The following is a 25,277-nucleotide window of genomic DNA, read 5'->3' on the forward strand; positions in this document are numbered from 1 at the left end:
TATGGTTAGTTATGCAAAGTATCTTTGTAGTTAATTCATTCATTCAAGAGGAAATACGTGTAATTTCCACCACATGTTCAGATACTACAGCAAGGTGTCCTCAGGCAGAAGATGTGTTTTTATGTGCTTCCTTCTTTTATCCATTATTGGCTTAGATCATCAGATGTGTCTTTTTATATTTGTCATTGCAAATTCAATTATTTCAGTTGCCTACATCTCCTAACATAGGGGCTGGGCTTAATGTGCAGTCTTAAAATTCAGGAGGGCAGCAGTCATTGCCCTTGCTTTCATAATTAGGTGGGATTTCCCCCAGTTGCTCTAAAAAATTGTCATCTTTTTTGTATGGACTGGCTGTTTTATGAGTATTGGGAAGGCAGGAGTTAAAAGAATTAAATATTGTCACTGTTTTTGACTTGCAGACCAAAGAGAAAATTCCCTAGTCCAAAGTATTCGGTCTCCCAAGAGGCTTCTTTTCGGGGCAATGTCTGAGATGATCAGTCCCTCCGAGAAGGGTTCAGCTCAAACTAAAAGGCCTTCAAGAAACACAGTGGGTTCTGAAATACCTACAGTTTATCAGGTACAAAACTACTATGATGTTTAAAATAGTATAGTTTGGGGAACATGGAGACATGGACAAGGAAGCCCACTGAGTCCATCAGGGAAGAGAAGGTAACAGAGATCTGAAGTGGCTGGGGTGACTCAAGTGAGTGATAACTGGGTGTATGGGGACTTACGGCAGCGGTTTGGCTGAGGCCAAGGCGGTGGTGAGAAGAGAGAAAGGCCTCATCTGCTCTCTTGGCTTCATCTACCATTTATATTAGGCAGTACATATATATGTTTCTGAAACGTGCAGTATTGTTTGTATCTGTTGGATTGCCCACTCAACCCACTCGCCCGTGTTAGAAACCTGGACTTCTCCCTCTCCTCGGGCTTGGCGAATCAACCAGTCCTGCCCATTTTATTGACAAACTATCTTACACCCGTTCCCTCTTCTCTATCCTTGTGGTACTTGCCCTTGTTCAGTTCTGCTGGAACAAGTGAACAGCCTTTTCCCTCTCAAATCCATCCTGCCCCCAGAGGTCAGAGTGACAACTTTATGACCCCATTAGATGCTCCTCTTACCCCATCACTTTGCTTGAAGCTCTACCACATTCTTCATCTGTTAAAACTGAATATTTTAAGGTTTCTGAAAATGAAACCTGTATTCAAAAATAATTTTTGTTTGGAAACCCAAAAAAACTGCTTCGAGAATGGGGGAGGACGTGGAGGGAACTGTGGGAAAGGTTTGAAAACCACAGTTGTATAGGACGATGTTGTCTCCTCCCTGTGCAGGCAAGGGCCTCCATGGGCTGGTCCCTGCTGGCCTGGCTGGCCTCAGCCCTCACCCCTCTCCACTTCACACTCCACCTTCCCAGCAGCCTCGGGATGCACACAACTGTCTTTGGCTTTTGTGCGTTTGCTTATACTGTTTTCTATGCCCAAAGCTCCCTCTCCCCCACTTTCCCATCTTTGCTCTTCAGGTGCTGACACTCATTCTTTAGGACATGACTCGCTATTCCTGTTCCCTTTTCCCCTCACTAGGTTAAGACAGGTAGCCCTCCCTGTGCTCCCACGTTGCCTCATGCACGCCCCTGTTGTTGCACTGGCCACACGGTATTCTCATCTATCTATACCCTGCATGAAAAGCCAACTAGACCAGGATTCCCCTGAGCTGATCAGATAAGACTGTATAAACGATGGGTGTCTGACCACTTACCTGTTGGAATATTTACCTGTATTTTTGCAAGAAGGAAATTTGGGGGGGAGTGTCCTTTCTGAGATGCTGTCTTTGTTGCTGTGCCTTAAATATCCGTATATTCCATGTTCCACCTCATCCCCCAGCCTACTCCCACACACACACTGCCTGCCACATAGTAGGTACTTACAAGCACATGTTGAATGTGGGTGAACAGCAGATGATGTGGCACCTAGAGGCTGCTGTAGACAAAGATCAGAAGTAGTTGTGGAGTGATATATTTAGAGACAAAGCATGTTTTAGCTGTAGTATGTGAAGTGTTAAAATTACTTGTCTAGGTGGGGAGGAAAAAAAATATTTGTCTTAGGAGAAGAAACTAACTGGATACAGTACTTGGTGCTAGAAAAAGCGGACAAGTAAAATCTGGGGCATGTTTTGGAAGTGGAACGTGTCACCATATGAAATCCAATTTAAGGTCATTCCTTTGGCTGACTGTAAATCTCCCATTTGCCTTTTTAGTCATCTTAGAGATTAATAAAACACTCTTTAGAGATACAGATTATGATGTTCAACCACTGAAATAAGCATCTTTCTTTACAGACTCCTGAGAAGAGTTCCTGGAAATCTCCGAGCTCTTCCAAAGCTACACCAAGAAGATTCCCTCATACACCGCCAACTCCATTGTGCACCCCTGAGAGGATGCGAAAATCCCCTGCAGAAATGACCCCTGCCAAAAAGGTCATTTTTAAGGAGTCCTTAAAAGACTCCTCACACAGCTGGGATTCACCATCTCAACTAAAAGTCACTCCCCAGAGAGGACTCTCCCTGGCAGAAGGGGGCACCTCTCCTCTTGAAATGATACCGAGAACTCCCCAAAGGCCAGGCAGTCAGCCGCCTAGGCTTTTGCAGAACTCTACTTGGCCACGTTTGATGAATTCTAGTCCAGAAAGCACCTCCTGCCCAGCAGCCCTGGTTTCGTCAGCTTCCCAGACCAAGAGTGAGTGTTTGACTCCCGTCAGATACTCTCCTCAAACACCTCTGAGGGGAGCAGCCTCAGGGGTGCCAAGAGAAGCTGCCTTCGTGGGCACACCTCCAAACCAGAAAGGCCAGCTCCACTGTGGCCCCGGAGCTTCTCAGGCAGAGGAGCTGGCACAGAAGTGGAAGGATGCAGCTGTCAGAACCCCAGAGAGATCAGGGAACACAACTCTGACTTGTTCCCCACCGATTTCCACAGAGAATTCTGTTACCTCTCCTTTATGTGGTATTTCCAGGAAGAGTCCATTTGGGAAATTTTCTATAGAGTCTCCTTCCCCTGGAGAACTGGATTGGAAAGAAGCCCGGCAGTCATCCAGCATAGCCACATCTCCCTCCTGTCCTGCTCCCTCAACTCCCCTCAAAGCCTCACAGATAGCTAAATCCGACCCCCGACCCCCTCCACCCCCTTCTAAAATTGGCAAAAGGCACAGAAAGACCACTAATCCTGAAAGAAGCTTCGTGGAGGGCCAGCCTAACAGCTCTGCTGCCTGGAGGGTTGCCGTAACCGACAACCCAGTTGCCATCACAGACACTAGAAAGAACCAGAAGGAAGTGACCCTCTCTCCTGAAAGACATAGTTACCCTGCGACTGGCTTCACAAGTGACTGGTGTACATCCCCTCCTCTGCTTATTGCAGGAGACTCGGAGTATCTTACTCTCTTGGATGAAGCTGAGCGCCATGGCAGTGATAACTTCAGTAGTAACACTTCACCAGTGGAAGAAGGTGAGGGGTCAGGGACATTGGCTGCAGATGAGAAGCCTTCTCTGTGCAACCCGGGGATTCCTCCCTCTTCTCCTTCCTCTGAGCCCTGCTCTCCCTGGACACCCTCCTATGACCTGCGCTGCACCGCAGACAGGAGGCAGCGCCAGGCTGCTGCACAACTGGAGAATCTGCAGGTGTCAACCTGGCTCTCTGAAGCCTCTGCTAGCCCACAGACCTACGAGGTTGAGCTGGAGATGCAAGCTTCAGGCCTTCCCAAGCTTCGAATTAAAAAGATAGACCCCAGCCCTCTGTCAGAAGCTGAGCCCCTGCAAAGGGAGGAGAGCTCTCTGGGAGAGGAGAGTTCCCTCCCTGGTCTCGGCATGCCCAGGGCCAGCAAGTCCTCAGGCAAACCCGAAGCTACCTACCTGTCACCTCCCTGCCTTTGCCCCTCGCACAGCACCCCTGGCAAGAGCGGGGGACAGACCTACATCTGCCAGTCCTGTACCCCAACCCACTGCCCCTCTAGTACCCCCTCTCCATTTCAGACAGACGTTGGGGTTCCTTGGACACCGTCCCCCAAGCACAGCGGGAAGACAACTCCGGACACAATTAAAGACTGGCCCCGGAGGAAGAGGGCAGTGGACTGCAGCCTCGGTTCCTCTGCCGGGAGGAACGAGGTCAGCACAGAGCTTCCTGGGGCTGTGTCACTGCTGGAGCTGGAGGGAAAGGAGCGAGGCCTTGAACTCAGCATCACCAAGACTGCCATCCTGGGGGATTTTGAGCTCGAGGGAGTGTGTCAGCTGCCAGACCAGTCGCCTCCAAGGGACAGTGTGCCTAAGGCCGAGGAAGCCTTCTTCTGGGGACAGTCTGGTTTGGGATCCAGGAAGAGACTGCTTTCTGCCAAGGAGGAAGCTGAGTGTCAAGCCAAAAGAGTCTGTGACAAGCAGAGAGGAGACTCTGAAGTCAGTAGGAGTGAAGAGAGGTCCCCAGGCACGGGTGTGCGACAGCTCCCCTCTGTGGCAGACAACGAGGTATTTGTTTCAGGTGAGTTAGCTGCCACATGGCTCTGTCCGTGGTACTGGGGAGGAGGCGGTGAGGAGATGCCTCTCAGGAAGGCTCGGGCTTCTGTCCTGCGGCTGTGGGGCTGTGCTGACTGTGCCGTCCCTTTAGGTGCCACCCCGCCTCCCGGCTGTGCCATGCGGAGCTGCCTCTCTGCCAGCGGCCTGCAGGCGCTGACCCACTCTCCGCTGCTGTTCCAGGGGAAAACGCCCTCTCAGTATAAAGACGCCAGAGGTAATTTGTTGAAGGTCCTGGAGGCTTTACCAGGATCAAACTTGAATCCTTTGGGTGACTCTCTAGTTAGCGCAGAGTTTTTCTTTTTAAGCAGTTGAATCTTGGAGTCGCAGGGACTGCCCGAGTGTGGGGCGGATGATTTTTATCCCTGCAGTGACATGTGCCCTTCCCAGAGAAACTCCATATTAGGGCTTCTGTGCATCTAAACAGAAACCTCCAAATCCTACCGAATTACTTCAGCTTCTTGAAGACAGTGACAGAAGCAGGCACACAACCACTTAGTGCTCGTCTGCGGCCCCTGGGAGCCGAGGGGGGAGAGCAACGCCAGTGGTAGGTGTGGAGCCAGCTGCTGCCCCTCGGGGGTTATACTCCCAAGTTTCTGTGTATTCAGGCTGAAAGGCCTGGCTGCTGTAATCAGTCTTCAGACTCTAGGATTCCCCTGGACCCCACCTGGAACAGAACGGTACTGAGCCTGTTAACTACACTGGTTAGAGAGGTTTCCTGCTGCTAGAAGGGAAGCGGGGGGAGTGCAGGAAGCAGGGCGTCTTCAGTGGTTCTCTTCCCTCAAGACCATGATATAAATCATGCAAAATAGCATAAACCTCACACATCTGAGACAAAAAAGAACGTGCCAACTATCAAACCGAAGTAAAAAAAAAAAAAAAACAAACCGAAGTGCCGCGGGTACTCTGCATCTGCAGTTACGTGTTGCTGTCAGTGTCAGGGTGGAGAACCTCATAAAAAGTAGAGGGAACGTTTCTGCGGGATGAGAACCTACAAGCAATGCTGGTTTTCTTAAGCATCTTCACATGTAACCCTATGCAGTTCAAGCCCATTTTCTTCCTACATGCTGAGTCTTTCTGCCTTTTTCTAGATGAGGATGTGGATGTATTTCCTCCCACCACAGAAGACTCTCCTTTCAGCCGAGCATTCTCCAGGAGACGCCCCATCAGCAGAACTTATACACGGAAGAAGCTGATTAGCTAGTTAGGATGGAACTGGTTGGGGGACCTGTAACTACAAACACTACTGAGCTTGCCCAGAGCCACAAACAGTGCACTCCCTGACAGGAGAGGTTCTCTGAGAGCAGTCTTCTCTGGACGTATAAGGAGTTCCAGACGCATACCATAAGGGAATTCTTAGCAATGTACCCAGAAACTGGGTTCATCTGAGCCATGGCACCACTGGTCTGCTCATCATATGTAACTCAGCTTCCTGCACAGAAACAGGAATAACCAGGGCTTAATGGAACTGAGGAAATTTAAAGGATGAAGGTAAGGTCAGCCAGATCCCCAAGGGCACAAAGAAACTGGGGGCCTGGTTCCAAGCCTCCTTGACTGTGGTCAGCTTTCAGATTCCTACTAGAATGCCTTCAAGTTTTCAAATCCCCCTTGTGGGATCCATCCACCCCCAAGCCCAGCCCTAATCCACGATGCCTGCCCTGTGTCAGGGAGGTGGTACAGCTGGTGGCAGAACCCAGAGGCAGCCTGGGAGTCAGGAACCAAATAAGGAACTGAGACCAAGACCGCCTTCTAGCCCCACCCCAACCATGACTGTGGTAAGTCAGACCACACTGCTTCATTTGTGAGATGCAAGGACCGTTTCACAGGCCCCTCGCAGAGCTGCTGTAAGGCTGGAACCCCAAGACAGAGGCAGTGCTTGGAGATGGAAGCAGCTTACACAAAGTAGAAGACTGAGTCATGGGGGCAGAATAAATGTTTTGCATTCTCTATGTAACAATAAAATCATTTCTAGCTACTTAGCATTCAGGGTATTTCTGCATACTGTTCCAGCTTGAGGTTAACTACAACCCCGGTCCAGCTCCAGTGGTTTCTGGAGCAGTCACACCTCAGGGTCTGCCCTGGAAGCCAGCCAGTCCATGGCACTGTTCCCACCATTCACAGGGAGACTCACTTGAGTCTTGGACCCACCCAGAGCACCAGCTTGCTGTCGAGTTTGGCCAGGTGCCTGGCCAGCCATGGAGGCTGATTCAGAGCTGTCTCACTGTCTCTGAAAAGCTTTCAAGCTTGATGTGTCCCCTAATCTGAGTCCTACTCTGCTCTTGTAAATCAGACCCTGGAAACTCCCATTTCTCCCTCCAGAGATTACTGTCATTTATTACCAAATGGTTTTACAAAATCCTAAAACTGCTAAGCTTCCCAGCTCCCCCCATATACATAAGACCATTTAAACCACAACCCTGTTGCCACTGACTGTTCTGTGACAGGCCCTGGCTGAACCGCAGAACTAATGCATACACGTAGGCTTAAGACTGGAACCGTCCTGAAACTCAAGCCAAAAGGTGGCAATCGGGTACCGCAGCTTAATGGAAGTGAGTGGTAGGAACCTGCATCTTTTTTAAGAAGTGATTTGAGTCCAGTTCTGAGCTGTGGCCCAAATTTGTTAACTCCAATTAGATCAGGACCTGATTTAGAGTTTGAGGTAAGGACACCTTCACGGAAGCAAGCGCAGGTGGCGCAGCTGTCAGCAGGCTCCAAGCTCTCTCCGAGGCCAGCTCTGCCCCAAGAGCCTAGAGGGGGTTTTTCCTGACGTCAATCATCCCTGGGCTGGTCCTTCGCAGGTCCCGCCGGGGCTTGGGCAAGGATCCGAGGTTCCAGGAGAGACCCACCTCACCCACAGGTAGCACTCGCCCCACCAGGGGCTCAGTGGCCTCCCGCTGCCGCAGCTCCTCCGCAGAGCCCTGCTCCTCGCTGCACAGGCTCGAGCGTTTCCATGTCAACGGCAACGGGGCGTGGACCAAGTCCCGCATCTCCTCCCGGGTGCGGGGGGTGCCCTCCATGAAGGGGGGCTGCCAAAGTGGCTCAGGTGCTGGGTGGGGCTCGTCTTCACTTACAGGGGCTGGTCTGTTCTCCAGGCACAGGGTCCTCTTCTCCCCACCTGTCACTGGGAACAACGACACCCTTGTCAGAAATGGAAGTGGCAGCACCTTCCTGAAGTCCTAGCCTCCCAAAGCCCCAGCATGATAATTAACCTGTGAAATGACCCAAGAGCTGAAATTAGAGTGGTTTCTAAGCTTTGCTCAAAACAGAGAACCTGACATCAAAGGAAGGCAGAACAAAGCATGGGCCAGCCTGGTGACGGCACACAATTACCCCTGCTCTGGCCTGCAGCATTCATGCCACTCAGCTTCTGTTTCAGTTCCTGGTTTATCCACATGTGGCGACCCAGCTCCTTCTCCAGAACTTGAATCCTGGCCTCATATTGCCTCTTGCTGTCTGCTAACCCTTCACCAAGGTGGTCTAGAGAGAGGAGAAAGGCAGAAAGAGGGTGGTGAGGGGCTGTGGGCAGGCGGGGCCCATGAGCGAGTCCGGCCGGCGGGGCCTCACCTCGACTCTGCTGGAGGAGGAGCTGGATGTTCTGCTCGTGCTCCTTCTGCTGCAGGGTCAGCTGGCGGTCCATCTCCAGGCGCTGCCGCTCCAGGGCCACCTCCAGCCAGTAGACCAGCCTCTGCTGCTCCTCCAGCTGCATCTCCAGCTCCGAGAAGGCAATCTGCTGCTGGTGCTGCTCCTCTCGGAGTGTCACCACCTGTCCCAAGACTCAGCCAGCTCAGCCCCCAGTGTTGGCTCCCTTCACCCAGGGAATCCTCAACCAGGGACAGTGGGTATTTGGCCAACTGCCACCACCACTGTCCCACTGCAGATGTCACTGAGAAATCACCAGGCTCTCCTGCTGAGCTAGGATTTGGCCTCAGATGCCTTCTCAACAGTGTTCTAGGCAGCGATTTCCAAATAATTAGAGTTGGCTCTCAAGACGAATCTTACTTGCCATCCCTGCCTCAAAACCCTTAATCACACACTAAGAAGCTTCAAGGCAGAGCCTCAAACTGGGATTTCAAGGCCAAGATGTCTCAACCTCAGCACTAGTGACGATTTGAGCCTAATACTTCTTGGTTGTCAGGGCCATCCTGTGTGTCGGATGTTTAGTGCATTGCTGGCCTCTACCCTAACTATTGCAACAACCGAAAGTATCCCCAGACATGGTCAAATGTCTGGGGCGGGGGCAAAATCATACCCCGTTGACAACCACTGTTTTGGGCGAGAGCCACCCTGAAGGTGGCAATCAGACCGGAAAGGGAGGTTGGAGGAAACCAGGTCTTAGTTTCAGTAGGTAAAATAGGCTTGAAAGAGGAGAGTCTGCGGCAGCCCGGAAGACTAGAGTTGGTCCTGATTCTGTCCTCCCACCCGGGAAGAAATCAGTCATTCTCTGGAGCTGCCTCCCTCACACGAGTTCCAGAAGGAGGCAGAGGTTTGTGGACCGGTGACCCACCTTGTCGAAGTACTTGCAGAGAAGGGCTCTGGTCTCCGAGGACGAGAGATAGCTGAGCTTGGCCATGAGGTTCATCTCGCACTGGGACAGCAAGGAGGCCGAGGCCCGCAGCACCCGCTGGCGGCACGTGATGGCCTCGTTCTTGTACTCGATGGCAGCATCCAGGGCCTCGATGGCCTCGTCCAGCTGGAACAGTGTCCTCTCCTCCTGAAGGGACACAGGGACGTGTGGAGGGGGAGTACTGGCCTCCTGCACATGGGATGCCTGCTCCCTGAAAGACAAGAGCCCTGGGCAGACTCACGATGGTCTCACGTAGCCACAACCAAGCCCTGTGTATCTCCTTGTCCTGAGCATGCAGTCAGCAGGTCAAGCTAGGCACCGCTGCCCCCGATGGCAGAACAGGGATGCTGCCATCACAGCCTGGACCCCGGGGTTGGGGGAGGCCGGGGCTTTCCTAAGAGGCTGCTCTGAAGTGCAAGGCCTCTGGAGTGACCTGCACTCAGGAAGCTCGGGACACTCTGCACTGAAGGGATGGGATCACAGAGATGGTGGGATCAGAGGCACACAGGGTCTGCTGGGGTAAGTTTCTCTTAACACAGGCCTTCTCTGCCATCAGGAAGGAAAACAGATGGCCACGAGGTGCGCTGATGTAGCCCCAACTCTCATCCCGTGCAGGGAGTTGAGAGGTGTGAGCACACAGTCAACATGATGCAGGACAAAGGAAGAGTCCAGAGTCCAGCTGGGCGGGACCGAGAGAGCGCTGAGGCCCAAATGTGTGCCAGACAGGTGGGCGGGAGGGCAGTCCCCATGCTCTTTGTGAGCTAGCACACAGGAGGAACGTACGTCCCAAAGCAGCAAGGCAGACAGCACAGCGGGGGCCAGGGGACCAAGGGAAGCGAGTGGATGGGTACGCACCTCAGGCGACAGCAGGCTGCCCTGCCTCAGTTTGCCGTCGATCTCCAGCCGCTGCTTCAGCAGCGAGTCCTTCTCCTGGCGTAGAGCGTCGATCTCCCCACGGATCTGCTGCTGGCTCTGGGCGCTGCCCTGCCGCAGCTGCCCGCTCTTCTCGGAGAGCTCCTTCTCCAGATGCTCCAGCCGGCTGGACACTCGTACAATGTCCTCATTGAGGGCCTGGGGGGGCCACCACCAGCAATTAGGGAAGGAGTAGGCCCCATCCTTAAGGGGGCCCAGTCTGGCCATTGGATGCTAAGGATGAGGTGGGTCCTTCCCTGGCGAATCCTGCAGGCCAGTGGAAAGGGGAGTCCTGACAAGGAGGGGATGACAGAGGCAAAGGCAGAGTTGGGTGGTGGAGGCCTGTCACAGAGATGACATGACTTGAGTTTGTGATGGGAATTATGGGGAATTAGTGGCCAAACCCCAAAGGTCCTTCCGGGAACCTGATGTGGGAGGAAGCAAGGGCTCTAGCGGCTGAGGGAAATACCCGATAATCCAGCAGCACCTGAACCCTCTTGGACTCCATGATGGCAGGAGTGGGTCTGAAACCCTGTGGGAATCCAGCCCAACCGAGCACCTGCTCCTGGAACAGGCTCCAGGCTTTGTGTGGGACACACCCTCTCTCTCTAATCCTCATAGCAACACTGTGATTCCATTTGACAGAGAAGGACACTGGCTCAGAAGCTTCCTACTTAAAGAGGGAGCAATGGAGTAGAGCTAGGGCAGGGGCGTCCAGGTTCGTCTGCCTCCAACGCCAGTGAAGGCTCTTTCTCTGGCCGTACCACCTGTCTATGCCTGCAGCGCCTTGTCCCACCTGCACAGTCCCAGAGCAGGAGGGTGATGAGGTGAAATGAATGGTGGGATAGGTACTTGGAGAAGTTCCTCTACCCATACGTCAAAATCTGCATCATAGACACCTTCAAACCCTAGAATTCTTGAGGGATCCATAGGCTATAGCCCAGTAGGACACAGCTTCACCTGTCTGGAACTTACCTGGAATGGCCACCACCTACAAGAACCTCACCTGTCTAGACCTCACCTGGCAGGGTTATTACACAGAGGGACCTCACCTGATGGAATCTCACCTGGCTGGATCTCACCTGGCAGAAAGTCAGCTGGCAGGCTCTCTCCTGGCTGGACCTCACCTGGCAGGGTCTCACCTGGCTGGACCGCAGGCGCTTGCTCTCCAGCCCCGTCTTCTCCTGCATCAGGGCCTCCTTCTTGGCCAGGATGGCCTCCCGCTTGTGAAGCTCCTCCCCCAGCTCCTCCAGCGCCCGTCGCTGCTGCAAGACCTTCTCCATCTCCTGGTCCAGCCACTTCTTCTGCTCTTCAATCTTCTGAGGGACAGTGCGGGAGATGGGGAGGGAACTCAGCTCTTGCCTCTGGCTGTGCGGGTAGTGTGGGTGGCCACCCGGGTCGGATAGGGAGAATGGTGTGCCCACCGGCTGACCCCCAGGGGACCCTAGCAACTGGCCAGGCTGCCCAGCCAGGCTGTGGGTGCTCCTGGGGGTGCAGGCTCAGCCCCAGCCCCACCTGCTGCTGCTCCAGGCTGACCACGGAGCCGTTGCTGCCGCTGCGCCGCTTCCTCTGAAACGCTGCAATCTCTTCTGTCTTGATTTTCAGGATCTTTTGCTGCTGCTCGTGCTTCAGCTCCAGCTCCTGGGGATACGCAGGGTGAGAAGCTCAGTGGGCAGGGCCGTGAGTGGTGCCAGCCTCTTCCCAGTGCCTGTGATCCCGGAAGCCTGCAGGAGTGCCTGCCCTGCTCCCGAGACAGCCCTGCACAGAGTCCCCCAGCCTAGCCACTGCCACTGCTCACTGGGGGCCAGAAAACAGAAGCAAATCTTTACAAGATGCCAGTCCCCTTGTATTATTCACTGAATTCTCACCCTAGCCTTGAGTTTCCTATAACTCTCCTCACTTTCAGGTGAAAAACAAACTCAAGGAGGCGCAGTGACCCCCTTAATAAGGTCAGGTGGCCTGAGCACTGGGACCTGGCCATGCCCCCAGCTTGGCCTCCAGGGCCGGGACACAGGCACCGAACTCGGCCAAGCACCCGACCTTGACACGGTGCTGCCGCTTGTTCATCTCCATCTCCAGGCGCCGCTTCTGCTCTGTCTCCTCACGGAGCCGCCTCTGCAGCTGCCCCTGCTGCTGCCGCATGAGCTGCACGTTCCTCTCGAGCTCCTGCAGCCGCTTCTCGCTCTGGGCCGACAGCGACACCAGCCGCTCTGTTGCCTGCTTCTTCTCCTTCAGCACCTGGGACCATCACAGCCTCCGCTGGGCCACGCACAGGGGCTGCCACGAGCCTGGCACCACCTGCTGCTGCTCAGGGCTCAACAGGGACTCAATATGGGTGGGCAGGACGGAAGGATGACAAATAGGGACAGACAGAGGGGAAAACAGGTGGATCAAAAGACTACTAGTAGCTACCATGACATGGACTGTGGACCAGGCACTATACCAAGTGTTCTCTGTATGCAAAATAAACCCAGCAATCTTATGGAAATGTGTATTATTCCTACTTAACAGATTAGGAAACTGAGGCACAGAGAGCTTAGGAAACTTAACCAAGGTCACTCAGCTAGTAAATGGCAGAGCCAGGATTCAAACCCAAGCAGTCAGGCTCCAGGACCTGTGCTCTTTTTTTTTTTTTTTTTCCAGAACCTGTTTTCTTGACAGCTCCACTGTACTGTCTCTTGGACACCTGAACTGAGAAAGAAGGAATGAGTGATGGATGGACAGCTGCAAAGATATGTGGATGGAAGCGTGGATGGATGGACAGGATCACATAAAGGTAAAACACAGGATGGACCGGTAATGCAAGGATGATAGAAACGAACAGTAAGACAAATGGATAGACATGTAAATGGACCGTTAGTCACATCAACTGATAAAGGGATTAACGGATGGGTTAGACAGACACATGGACTGGTGGGTGGACAGAGGGATGATGGGATAGAGAGGGGAGTGAATGGAGCTAGAAGGGTAGACCCATGGGATGGAGGGAGGGGGGCTACATGATGGAGTTTAAAAAAAAAGGTGCCCTTTCTTTCGATGCCCACCCCTCACCCTCTCATTGGTCTCCTAGATTGTCTTCAGATAGGCCCCTTCCCCTGCCTCTGCTATGTTTAAAGCTGAGCCAACCTCCAGCACTGCCAACATCCATCTAATACCAGCCTCACCCTGGGAGACCAAGAGGGCTTTAGCACCGGCAGCCAGGGCTGGGGCATGAGGGCCTCGGCATCCACAGGTTCCACAGTGAGCTCGGGCTCCAGGACTCCCGTGTTTTGATCCCAGGACCCCAGCCTGGGAGGCTGCAACCACCGCCCCTGGGGTCCTGACACTGACCTGGACTTGGCTCTGTGCGGCAGCAACCCTCTTGCGGAACTCCTGGAGCTGGGAACGCTCGCCAGCATCCTGGGGCTCCTTGCCCTCAAGCTCCCGCAGCTGCCTCTGGCCCTCACTCAGCTCAGCCCGCACCCGCTCTGCCTCCTGCTCCAGCTCCTGGATACGCTGGCTGTGCTGGCGGTTCAGGGCCTGGGCCGCCTTCCCTGGAAGAAAGGAGGGCCATGTCAGCACAGGCAGCCCTTCTGCCCACAGAGGATCATTGGTTCATCCCTCTGGGCAGCCTGGACACCTACGTGGATTCTACCATGCCTTTGTACCCCTGGGAGTTACTTAATATTTTTCTTTAAATTGATTCATTTTTAAAAATAGCCTTATCCACAGCCATGGCCCAGAGAAATTACGAGTTAACTAGTTTTATTTTTACCTAATATATGCTAAAGTAAATATATACCTTGAGCTCATATACAACTAAGCCTCTAGAGCTAACTTCCATTTGCAGGAAATATGGAAGACAGAGGAGCAAGCTAAATGGCACCACAAGGAAGGTAACAGGCAAACCCAGAACATTCGAAGTTTGGAACATTTACAGGATGACTGTGAAGAGGTGAGAGAAGGGAGATTTCAGAGACCTAACGAGCAAGTACAATGTGTGGACAAGTCTGGAGCTGCACACAGACACTGCTGAAGAACTGCTTCTGCTCTGGGCACTGGGAGGCTATTTGTTTTTGAAGATGTGCTGATGGCATATTGGTTAAAAGTCCAAAAAGAGGCAAACTGAAAGGTATAGGGATGAAATGACATACTGTTTGGGATTTGCTTCAAAATATTTCAGCAAAGGCAAAAGGGAGGGATGAAACAAATGTGGGCAAAGCTTGGAAATGCTAAATCCAGTGATGGTTGTGTAGGGCCCCACTGCAGTTGTCTCTCCTTCCCTTTTGTCTGAAATTTTTCCCAAAGCATTTTGTAGTAAATAAATTCATAACTACTAAAATAAAAATGTTCAGCTGGTCACCACCAAAAATCGTCCCCTGCCTGTTCACCCATATCACCAGTAGTAGCTGTAGCATGATCTGAGGTTACTGTTTGCTCCCCAGAACTGGGAGGTTCTGTGCCTAGCACAGTGCCTGATACAGCAGAAAACTGATAAATAATAATAATGGGTAATGCTTCCTGAATGCTAGTCTAAGCACTCTACCTGAATTAACTAATTTCAACAACCTATAAAGCAGATACAATTACTATGTCCATTTTAGAGATGAGAAAACTAAAGCACAGAGGGGTTGTCCTACCTGTTCAAGGTTACACAGCTAGAAGAAGCTGGGCTGGTTACCAAACCTGAGCCATCTGGACCCTGCTCCTAACCACCCTCAGGTGGGAGGCCCACCCCAAAGCCCACCCCCTCACCTGTGCGGACCAGCTCGCCGATGAGCTCCTCCTTCATGCGGATGTTGATGGCCAGTTCACGGATCTTCTGCTGGGCCTGGGCCAGCCGCCATTCAGAGGCAGCAGGGGCCTGGCGGGGCCGAGCTGGGGCCTTGCTCTCACCAACCACTGTAATAGTACAACTGTCAAGGCCACAGCCCCAGGTGACAGTTGGGGAGACAGAGGAGGAGAGAGGAGGGGAGGGGCATGCACTGGCCAGAGGCAGCAGGGATGTGTGGACTATCCAAGGTGGCCAGTCCAGGACCATGAAGGGGAGAAGGGGTCAGAACCATCTATGCACCCCAGCCAGCTCACCTCTGGGCCCCAGGATGGCTGCACCCAGCTCCTCCAGGCAAAGCTCTGGGCCCTTCCTGTCGAGTAGACTGCCTGGGCGGGCCCCCATCCTCTGGCTCCACTTACTGATCCCGTTCCTGGAGGGCAGAAGGAGGAGTCCGTACCACTCCCCAGACCCTGCCCAGCTCAGCCACCTCCTGGGCCCAGGAGGGGAAGAGACACCACCAGGCCTTCCATCCCCCCAGGGTCACTATAACCCCAGGGTACCAGTCTGGCAGAACTCTGAGGCCAGCGGCTAAGCTCAGAGGACACAGGGCAGCTAGGGGCACCGAGGGCTCAGAACCAGGGGGCCTGGGCCCACCCTTCAGCACACCCATCCCAGCAACAACCCTTGGTTCAGAGCCCACAGTCCCTGCCCAAGGGCCAGCCATGGTGATGTAGGTGAGGGCACCCTGAGACCACAGTAGGATCCTCCTCCTTGAGCTGGTCGTTGTCAGGTGGGCAGCAGGTCCCACTCACCTGCGCAGGTGCAGAGTCCGTCGAGGCGGCTCCTCCTCCCCTTCTTCCTCCTCCTGCTCTTCCTCTGATGCAGCTGAAGAGCCACTTCCCAGCCTGTCTACTTCTGCCGGCAACTTGGCTCCAGCCTCCCTACCATTTGCCACCTGTGAGGGGAATGCCAGGGTTTCAGGCCAGGAAGCCTCCAGGGCATTCTCCATCAGCCATTTCCCATCATCAAGTCTTTGCTCCCACTTATGCCCTACATTGCATGACCTCCTCACATCCCTACCTCTTCACTCTCCCTTACCTTTAAGATCTAGTTCAAACGACACCTTTTCAGTCTCAAGTTGGAGCAGGAGCTTCCTCTTTCCTCCCTCCCCTTCTCTGCTCCCATAGCACCTGGCACTTCTCAGGAGACAATCTGCCCTTTCAATCTTGTGTACAGGTCATCAGCACCCAAGCCTTATTTCACCAACAATACCCCACCAGAGTGGAGCGGGCATAACAGACTTCTACAAACCCACATCCTCCCTTGCCTCAGTCCCTCAGGCCTTTAGAGCTCAGATGACCCAGAGCTTTCAGGCAGATGCAAGAACAGCCTTTGTCCAAAGGCCCCAAGTGAGAGAACTAGAAGCAGGACACCAGATTCAAGGAGAAGATTAGAGCTCATGGAAAAGTGAGCTTGCAAAGAAAGGCATCCAAAGACAGAGAAGGTGGCCTCAGAGGTGATGAGCTCCATATCTTTGGAGGTATGCAAGCTTTCCATTCAGTACTGGAAGCTAAGCAATCTCCAGCTACTCCAGAAATCTCAATGAAACCAGATCCTTCTGAGAGGCCCATTGAGTTACCCAAATTTTGGCGCTTCCTCTAGGGACACCAAAAAGGGGCTTCTCATGGCTGGTCCCATGTGAACATGGGATGAGGAACACACTCCCCAGCATCACCCTTCCCCTGCCCAAGCCCAGCAAACACCCAGCCTCACCATCTCCTCACCTCTCTCCAATTCTCAGAGCCAACTTCATCTCCAGAAAGGCAGGCAGGGGGCACGATGCCCAGCACATGGTTGTGGGTATCCCCCAGAGGGGCTGTGTGGGGCCGGGGCACATAGGACCCAGGAGGCAGGCCCTGCAGGACCCCTGGGGCCCCCAAGCCGGGCTGCACCAGCTCTAGTCGCAACCTCAGCTCTGCCATCTCCTCCTGCTGCTCACGAAGACGGTCACTCTGTAAGACACAGTCCAGGTGCTGATGAGGGATGCAGATGTGGGAGAGGTGAAGTAGAGGGATGCTGATAGGTAGAAGTGTAAGAAACTGAAGAACACATCTGAGGCCACCCCGCTCTCTCTGGGCAAAAATAGAGGAGGACCAAAAATACCTCTGACCACCTCATGGTGTCCCTCCTTCCCACACACTGTATGAGGTCAGGTTCAATCTCTCGTTCATCCTGCCACATCCTACCTAACTCTCCCTCCACACCAATCCTCCACGTCCATGCCATTTACTGCCACCAGAGGGCGCCAAGAGCAACGCTGACCCAGTTACTTTGGGTAAGGTTAAGCACCCCCTAGAAAAAGGGAGCGCTCTGGAGTTTCACCCTGCTGTCCCTCGAGTCCTGCCTCCCGTCCATGCTCAAAACCAACCCCCACACCCACTTGCACCAACCTGTTCCTCATCTTCACACTTTTGCTCATGTTGTGCACCCCGTATCTCTACTCAATCTGTCAGAATCCTGCCCTGGCTAACTTCCGCTCATCCCAACAGGCTCAGCTTCTTAGTTTCAACTCCTAAAGGAAGTGCCCCTCCTCCCACTGTGGAAGCGGGGTGGCTTCACCTGCAGTTTGTATTGCTCCATGGCATCCTCCAGCGCAGCCAGAAAGTCTCGGTTCTCCTCTTCCAGTCGGGCCACCTGGCTTTGCAGGGCCAGCAGCTGCAGTGCCCCTTCGTCTTCCTATGGGGCAGGGAGAGCAGCTTCAGGGACAGAAGTTGGCAGGACAAGCCTGCCTGGCTCTGGGACACCTCCCTGCCCTGCCAGGGGCTCCTCTAGTCCTGCTTGCTACTCTGCTCCAAGCCCTGCCTGCACTGGGGGTTCCAGAACCCACCTGGCTTGCGGTCCCCTCTGCAAGCCATTGGGCCATCTTTTGTAATTATTAACCATATTTTCATTAGCAATTATTACATCACCACTATTATTAAGAACACCTTAGCTTTCACCAGCGTGCTGGGCACTTGTTACAACTTCAGCCCTTACAACATCCCCAGGAGGTAGATACTAATGTTATCCCTATCTTTAGATAGAGGCCCTGAGGCTCGGTGAGCTTAAGGAAAGTGATCAAGATAATCAGCATAAGAGCCTCTAAATTCTGAATGTGCTCTGCTAATGAGGCACAGCTGGCTGTGTGAAGATCTTTTTCCCCATCCCTCCCACTCCCCGCCTCTCCATCCCTGGCTCCCAGGAGCCATACCTGGCCCTTGGCCACCTTTTGCCCGCTGGGCCCCTGCGTGGCCTGCTCCTCCGCCGAGGCACTCTCGATGCCACTGTCGGGCCCAGAGGCGGAGCTCAGGGCACTGCGCTCGCCCTCGACGGCGCACAGCCAGTCGCGCACCTTGCGGGCAGCGGCGCCTGGAAGCCCAGACTCGGCCTGCAGCTCACGCAGAAGGCTGTAGGCGGCGTCGGTGCGGGCCCGGTAACGCGCGCACTCAGCACCCAGGCGGGCAGCGGCCTCGGCCTCGGCCTCGGCGGCGGCAGGCCCCAGGGCGCGCCGGCCACGGTGGATGATGCGCGTCTCCGAGCGGTGCCGCGGCGGCCCCCGCGCACCGGCCACTGCCTCCTCCGGCGCCCGCTCCGCCTCTGGCCGCCAGTTGACGGTGGCGCGGTTGCGGATGTTCTGGGCGCGGCTGGCGTAGTTGAGGGTGTTGAGGGTCTCATCAAAGTCAGAGGAGGAAGGGCTGACACAGGCGATCATCACTGTCTTGGCATTCCCGCCCAGCGAGTCTTTAAGGATCCTGAGGACGCCAGGCGAGCCGTGTCAGGGGCCCCAGTGTGCCAGGGCCAGAGGTCCAGACCCCAAATCAGGTCTGATCCTCGGCATGGTTCCCCGTGGGCCAGATACCCCGTCTGGGTGGACGGCGAGCCCCAGAAGCCAGGTGGGGATCCATCCCACAGTCGCCTCCCCCTAACCCCAGATGCCAGACAGGAGCCATGACAAACTAGTGCGGCGCTCGGGGCCCCTTCTCCATGGTCATCTGGCAGCTCACCGGGTGATCTTGGAGTCCCGGTAGGGGATGTGACTGCCGCGGCGCTGGGGGTCACCAAGGGCGCTGATGACATTGCCGAGAGCCAAGAGGCTGCTATTGATCTGGATGCTCTCCTTGAGCCGCTCGCCTGTGCTGCCCGTCTTGAGCACCCTCTCTGAGCCCGCCAGGTCCACGAAGTGGAACTTGGAGATGAGCAGCTGGCCCGCGGCAGGTCGGGGCAGGCGGCTGGGGGCGCGCCCCCGCTGCTCCAAGGTCACGGTGAAGACCGTGTGTGAGCGGCTGGAGAGGCGGTTGAGGTGTGTGGACCCCGTGTGCCGCGCTGCGTTGCCCATCTCCAGGAGGCTCAGCACCTCGTCCAGGCCCTCCACATCAACCTCCTTCACCCCACACAGCACTGCAGGCACAGAAGGCAGTGAGCTCAGGGCAGGGGCAGCCTGAGACTCACCAGCTAGGACAGCAGGCAGAGCAGGGCTGGTCCTCTACCGCTCTTCCTGACTCAAGGGCCCCTTCCCCACGCCTGGGGAGGGGGTGGTTCCTGCTCATCCTGGTTGGGGCTTAAGGGGCTCCAGGTTCCCCCAAGCCCACTTCAATGCTTCTCATTCTAGGTATACAAGTATACCCTGAACTCAGTGGAGACAGGGGAAACAAAAGCAAAATCTTCCAGGGCTTGGGTTTCCCAGTTAGAAGGTACCCTGCACAGGACAGATAAGCCACCCTAAGTAGGTGAAACCTCCTCAAGCCAGGTACCCACTCCCAGCCAGTGGAGGACCCAGGAGTTCCTCACCAACATTTCCACGATCATCTTCCCGAAGCTGGATGTCACGGCTGGCAGTGCCCACCTCCAGCAGGTCTCGGAACTCCTCTTTGTACACTTCCAGGTAGGACACATGCACCAGACAGTCGAGCAGGTCATTCTCATCAATCAGCTTGAATGCCTCAGCCATGGCCCGTGGAATGATGCCCTGCTCATCCTCGTGAAGGGAGGCTGGGGAGACATTGCAGGGCCTCCTGCCACCAGGCCTGCAGCTGGACATGGCACCCACAAGGCTCAGAAGCTCCTGCCAGCAACTGGAGGATGGGGCTCCAATGTGGAAAAGGCAGCAGCAGAGGGCAGGATGGGCTGGGTAGCCCGAGCCAGGCCATGCTCCAGGGTGGTCAGGCAGAATTTCAGAGTTGGAAGCAACCTCTCAAGATTCAACTATCCCCTTTCATGATGTAAGCATGCCCTCTACTACATCCTGCCAGATGGTCACTTGCCCTTTGATTACTCCTGGGGACTCATTACCATAGTCTATGCTCAGTTACCTAAAGGACCTCCTAAGTTCATCCCAAGGAATTAATAAGAGGATGTTTAGAGCACACTCTTCTTCATAACTTAAAAAAAAATGCAAACATCCTAAGTGTCCATCCTAACATCCAACAGGGGATCTGGTTAAATAAGTTTCCTTATATTCACAATGGCATGCCAGGCAGCCATGAAAATTTGATTGAAGAGTATTTAATGATATGTAGAAATGTTCGTGATGTATTGTTAAGAAAATAAAAAAGGATACAAAAGGGTGGGTAAAACATAACACCATTTTTCCCTTGTCTCTTTTTCCCTTTTTAAAATTTTAATACCACTTTTTTAAAGTATAATAATTTTCACCAAGAAAGAAATTGAAATGCTAACAGGGTGAGTGATTTCTGAAATGCAGTTAGCAAGTGAAGTTTTATTTTATGTATCTGTTTTTCTGCATTTCCCTAATTTTCCACAACAAACATGTACACTTTTATAACCTAAGAGAAGGCACTACTCCTGAAAAGGAGGCAGTTCCTTCAGTTAGCCCAAAGCATCTCTCCCAAAACTCTGCTCTAGAGCCTCATGGAACCAGCCCGCTTCCCTCCTATGCAGCAACCAAAGCTCATCTCTTCCAGGACAGTCCCCATTCCAACCACTCCAACTGGAACATGGATTCCTGACCCTCAGCAGCCATCCTGACAACCTCCAGAGACAAGGCAACTCCCCGTGCCCTTCCTCCCCGTGAGGTCCGCAGAACCAGACAGTGTGGCCCCATCTCTATGGAACCAAGAAGGCCACTTGCATCCAAGGACTCTTGCTTCCTGCCTTGCCCAGACCACTGACACAGCTGGTCCCATCGTGGGCTGCAGATCTTAGGAACCCTGCCTCCCCGCCCCCAGCACCCCCATCTTCAACAGGGAATGGCAGCAAGAAGGCAGGGGCAGAGATTCAGGAGACACTGAGGCCCCTCAATATGGGCATGGGGCCTCAAGCAGGGTCACTTACCCACACTGGCCTCCCCCATGGTGTACGTCTTCCCGGAGCCTGTCTGACCATAGGCAAAGACGGTGGCATTGAAGCCCTCAAAGAAAGCCTCGACAAGAGGCTGCACGCAGGCCTGATACACAGCCTCCTGCCCGGCATCCTCATCCAGCACTACGTGGAAGCTGAAGTGGCGGTCTCGGCCCAAGGTGACTTGGCCATGCCCTGGCTCCACTCTCAGGCAGCTCTGGTGTCCGTGCAGCAGCTCCTTGGGCAGCAGTGGGCGGACTCGAAGGGTCACTCTCACTGGGGCCTCCTCGGCCCCTGGCAGCCTCTGGGCCTCCAGCCCCATGTTGAGGGATGGCTGCTCCCAGCCCTGTGGAGAGAGGAAGAAGTCCTTGCCATCAGCACCTGGACTCACCTTACAGGTGACCTGGAGCCAGATTCTACAGCTCCTGACCTTGGAGGGATAAAAGAGAGGGTGCTCAAAGTTTGGAACATCCTGTGCTCCAGCCTGGTGCCCAAATGCCACAAGGGCCATGATATAGTCCTCCACAGTAACATTTCATGGCCCCCAGCACTAGTAAAATAAGGTTCTAACTCCTCTACTTGACATCCTAGGGCTTCTGTGTTCCAGCTGCATCCTTCCCCTGTGACCCCACCTCCTAGAAGGAAGACACAGACACACATGCATACAAGCAGCACCACACCAGGGATCTCTTTTCCCCAACACCCACTTTTTCATTGTCTCTGCCTTTGTCACCTCACTCCCTCTGCTCCACCTTCTTCAAAAAAGTCAGCAGATCCTTTGAGACCAAGGCCCCACCATCAAATATTGCCAATTCCACCTCCTAAATACCAAGTTCACCTGCTTCTCTCCATCCTATTTCCAAAACCCTGGTTCTGGCTGCCGCCATCTTGACAGGATGGCATTGACCTCACTGACCTGAGTCTCCCTGCACCCTCCTACACGGCAACCAGGGGAATATTTTGAAAATGCAAATACAATCATGTCACTCTCCTGCTTAAAATCCCCCCAAAAGAAGCAAAAGAGGCTCCCCAATGCCCTAGAGATTCAAAGCCTTAACAGGAAAAAACACTTCAACAAGCCCCTTCTGCCTTGACTACTTACCTCCCGTAAGCCTTTCCTCACCTTTCTCTGCCTGCAACACACTCAATGTTGCCCAGGACTCCTCAGCCTTCGTGGTTTAGATTGGTCCCATCTTTTTCAGGGAGCCATGGAAGGGCCTCTGCTCTGTGCCCCGAGCACTACACACACACACACACACACACACACACACACAGACACACACACACAGACACACACACACACACACACACACACACACACACACACACACACACACACACACACACACACACACACACACACACACACACACACACACACACACACAATTGCCTGAGGTGCTGCCATCAGCCACTGACCATTCCCTTCCCTTGCAAATGCCGGACTACTCCCTGGTCTCTCCCTACCTCCCAAAATGGGAGCTGGGAGGCCGGGACCCTCCTGTCCCCTTCGTTCTGCATCTTCAGCACCCAGTACAAGATCCGACGCTTAGTAGCTGCCCAATAGTGATGAATAATCTTCACCAAGGTTATCCTCTCTTCTCTTATCGCAGTCCTAAACACTCCCCACCCCCAGGATCACAGCACTTTTTCACTATTTACCTTCTCTCAGCAGAAGTAACGGTTCGTTCTTTCATTCAATAATTCAGTCCCTGCTGGGTGCCCGGCCCTAGGACACAGAGGTAGCTGCCACGCACTACTGTGGGCGCCTTCGCGCACCGCTCACCCAGAGCTTTTCCAGTCCCGTATGGCCCCGGCTTCTCCGCGGCCCGGCTCGGGGCACCGTGTTCCCTGTACCGAAGGCGCCAGGACAACACCGATGCGGTCGGGCGCCCGGGGTAGGGGATAGGGATTCGGAGGCGACTGGCACAGAAGGAGCTCAAGGAAAGTTTGAAGGAGTGATTACAAATGAGGACCCGACTCTCACAGCGCGGGGGCTCGCTCCTCCGGGCCAGGCCCGGAAAGCTGGCCCCAGGCCACGGACCTAGGGAAGGGGAGGCTCCTGCTCGCCCAGAGAGGGGCCTCCAGAAAGCTCGAAAGCAAGGATGAGGGGTCCTCGTGCTCGGTCAGGGCTCCCCAGACGTTGCCGACTCCCAGTGCCACCCGACCCCGGCCTGCATAGGGGAGGGGGCGAGCGTGTGCCTCGCCCCTTCCATCCCGGTCCTCGACCTCCACCCCTTTGGGGCCCACACCCACCTGCTAGGGGGTGAGCGTAAGCCCCCGGCTGTGCAGTCCAGCTCCAAGCCCCAGCGAGGCGCGCTCGGATGCCGTCATCAGGACCCGGGCCCACCAAAACATCCCGCCCCTCGCCAGCAACCCCGCCCGCCCGGCGCTCGGGGGCGGAGGCGCAAGCCGCGCGGCGCCGGAGAGTCTGTCCGCAGACGGGGCGGGGCGGGGACATGAGGGGCGGGGAATTGGGCGTGGCCTGGGCTGAGGATGGGGGCTCCCCGCCCTGGGTCCTCCAGCACCGCCCGGGGTCCGAAGCGCTGCGCGCCCACCCTGAGACAGACTTGCCGAATTCTGGGGACACAGCGACCAACAAGGCCGGCCTGATTCTCTGAGCTGGAGAAGCCCACCAGCTCATGGAGCGGGGAACCTAAGTCATAAAGCAAGTTGTAACAAGTGAGATAATGAAAACCAACCAGGAGACTTTTTCGCTCCGCGAAGGGAGGGTGGATTTTCATACCCTGAGACTGGTTAGCAGTGGCCTAAAGATAAACTGCTATTCGTTCATCTGTTCGTTCTTTCTCTCAGGTGCAGACCGTCCCTCTTCCCGCCAATGCTACCTCTCTTTCGCACACTCCCCACGCCCCCCAGCATCCACCCACCATCCACTCCATCATCACTCAAGCTGTCTTGACTGCTCTCATCTCCTACCGCCAAGTCCTGATTTCCCCTCCTCGGTAGTTCCCAGTCCAGGCAACTCTGTCTTCCACAGCCTTGCTGCCCAAGCCACCACTGTCTCTTGCCTGGGCCACTGCAAAGCCTCTTCACTGGTCTCCCTTCTGCCCCAGTAACACATGCCAATTTTTTAAAAAAAAGTATTTTTAAAGAGCACTAAAGTACAGAAGGAAACAGGTAAGCACAGTCGGTGTCTTGGAGGGTACCCTTCCAACTATTATCCTCTATGTGTCTTGGTCCATTCAGGCTGCTATAACAAAATACCACAGACTGGGTGGCTTACAAACAACAGATATTTATTTCTCATGTTTCTGAGGGCTGGGAAGTTCAAGATGATGGTGCTAGCAGGTTAAATGTCAGGTGACGGCCCACTTCCTAGATGGCCATCTTTTCACAGTGTCTTCACATGGCAGAAGGCACGAGCTGGCTCTCTGGGGTCTCTTTTATAAGGGTACTGATCTCAACCATGAGAGCTCACCCTGGTGACCTAATCACCTCCCCAAAGCTCCACCTTCAATTATCATCACAATAGGGGTTAGGATTTCAATATGCAAATTTGGGGGACTCAAGCATCAGACTACTGCACTGTGGTATGCAAGCATGTACATACATATACACAAGTATATTATATACATTATAACCTGTCCTATGAAACTGTGAGGTCCTTGAAGGGAATGTGCCTTATTTATTTCCGAGTCTTTCTCCCTTGGCCCAAGGCCTGACATAGTCACTCCATAAAGTTTTCTGGTCAAAGTTATTGAAGAAAGGAAGGAAAAACTGTCTTTGCATTAACAGAAATATGGATAGGGATCAATATGGCTCATATTTAGGCACAAATGCCAGAGTGGTGCATAGAACATATTTGGATAATGAAGGATCCTCATGATGGCATCTGCTTATGTTTCAGAAGTCAAGTCCCCAAGCTGGATACCAGATAATCCTGTCCTCAGCTCAGAGTCCCTTCTTCTCATTCTTGGTTTCCACTTAGTCCTAAACTACCACTTCTTCCCCCAAAAAGGAAAAAATAAAAAATAAAAAGCATAAACTTGCTTCTCCTCGTATCCAAAAATGCTTCCTTCATTTTAAGACTCACATTTTCTCACATTTTAACATTTCTGAAATTGAGTCACATCTGGCAGTCATTGCCAAGGGAAACTTGGCACCAGGAGAGGCAATATAGGAATTGTCCACATGCTGCCTTA

General features: G+C 53.9%; 2 protein-coding genes across 5 annotated transcripts in view; one reads left to right on the forward strand and one right to left on the reverse strand.

Annotated features, from left to right (window-relative positions):
* The window catches only part of TICRR (TOPBP1 interacting checkpoint and replication regulator), a 36,104-nt gene extending 29,576 nt beyond the window's left edge, over window positions 1-6,528 (forward strand). The window contains exons 19-22 of one of the 2 annotated variants that reach the window (XM_031691852.2): window positions 420-577; window positions 2,336-4,517; window positions 4,644-4,766; window positions 5,641-6,528. In XM_031691852.2, the coding sequence (XP_031547712.2) occupies window positions 420-577; window positions 2,336-4,517; window positions 4,644-4,766; window positions 5,641-5,753 (2,576 nt within the window). In that variant the 3' untranslated portion in view covers window positions 5,754-6,528. Of the gene's footprint in view, window positions 1-419; window positions 578-2,335; window positions 4,767-5,640 lie in introns of both variants that reach the window. The other variant, XM_072950763.1, reaches the window with a different exon arrangement.
* Window positions 6,529-6,855: 327 nt separating this feature from the next.
* KIF7 (kinesin family member 7) lies at window positions 6,856-23,527 on the reverse strand. Of its 3 annotated transcripts, none has more exons than XM_072950765.1 (19): window positions 23,371-23,527; window positions 21,109-21,460; window positions 19,606-19,806; window positions 18,822-19,215; window positions 18,029-18,569; window positions 17,398-17,514; window positions 16,563-16,790; window positions 15,591-15,733; window positions 15,093-15,208; window positions 14,760-14,906; window positions 13,356-13,558; window positions 12,066-12,263; window positions 11,541-11,666; window positions 11,168-11,344; window positions 9,969-10,184; window positions 9,054-9,260; window positions 8,114-8,312; window positions 7,880-8,026; window positions 6,856-7,664 (listed from the first exon to the last, which is right to left on the reverse strand). In XM_072950765.1, the coding sequence occupies exons 2-19, from the start codon at window positions 21,434-21,436 to the stop codon at window positions 7,297-7,299; spliced, it is 4,056 nt and encodes a 1,351-aa protein (XP_072806866.1). In that variant the 5' UTR covers window positions 21,437-21,460; window positions 23,371-23,527; the 3' UTR covers window positions 6,856-7,296. The 3 variants fall into 3 exon arrangements, with proteins under 3 accessions (XP_072806866.1, XP_072806865.1, XP_072806867.1); XM_072950764.1 differs by having other exon boundaries at window positions 6,856-7,670; XM_072950766.1 differs by lacking the exon at window positions 23,371-23,527 and having other exon boundaries at window positions 6,856-7,670; window positions 19,606-19,889; window positions 21,109-21,243.
* Between the last annotated feature and the right edge of the window lie 1,750 nt (window positions 23,528-25,277).

Source organism: Vicugna pacos, chromosome 27 (assembly GCF_048564905.1).
Source record: "Vicugna pacos chromosome 27, VicPac4, whole genome shotgun sequence".
Classification (NCBI taxonomy): Eukaryota; Metazoa; Chordata; class Mammalia; order Artiodactyla; family Camelidae; genus Vicugna; species Vicugna pacos.

Excerpts from the sequence above, each read along its gene's own strand:
- KIF7 (XM_072950764.1), bottom strand. The coding sequence starts at position 21,436 with ATGGGGCTGGAGGCCCAGAGGCTGCCAGGGGCCGAGGAGGCCCCAGTG. Across the intron at positions 18,570-18,821 it reads CGGGACTCCAAGATCACCCG|GATCCTTAAAGACTCGCTGG; the intron begins GTGAGCTGCCAG and ends TGGCGTCCTCAG. Across the intron at positions 15,209-15,590 it reads CGGACTCTGCACCTGCGCAG|GAACGGGATCAGTAAGTGGA; the intron begins GTGAGTGGGACC and ends TCTGCCCTCCAG.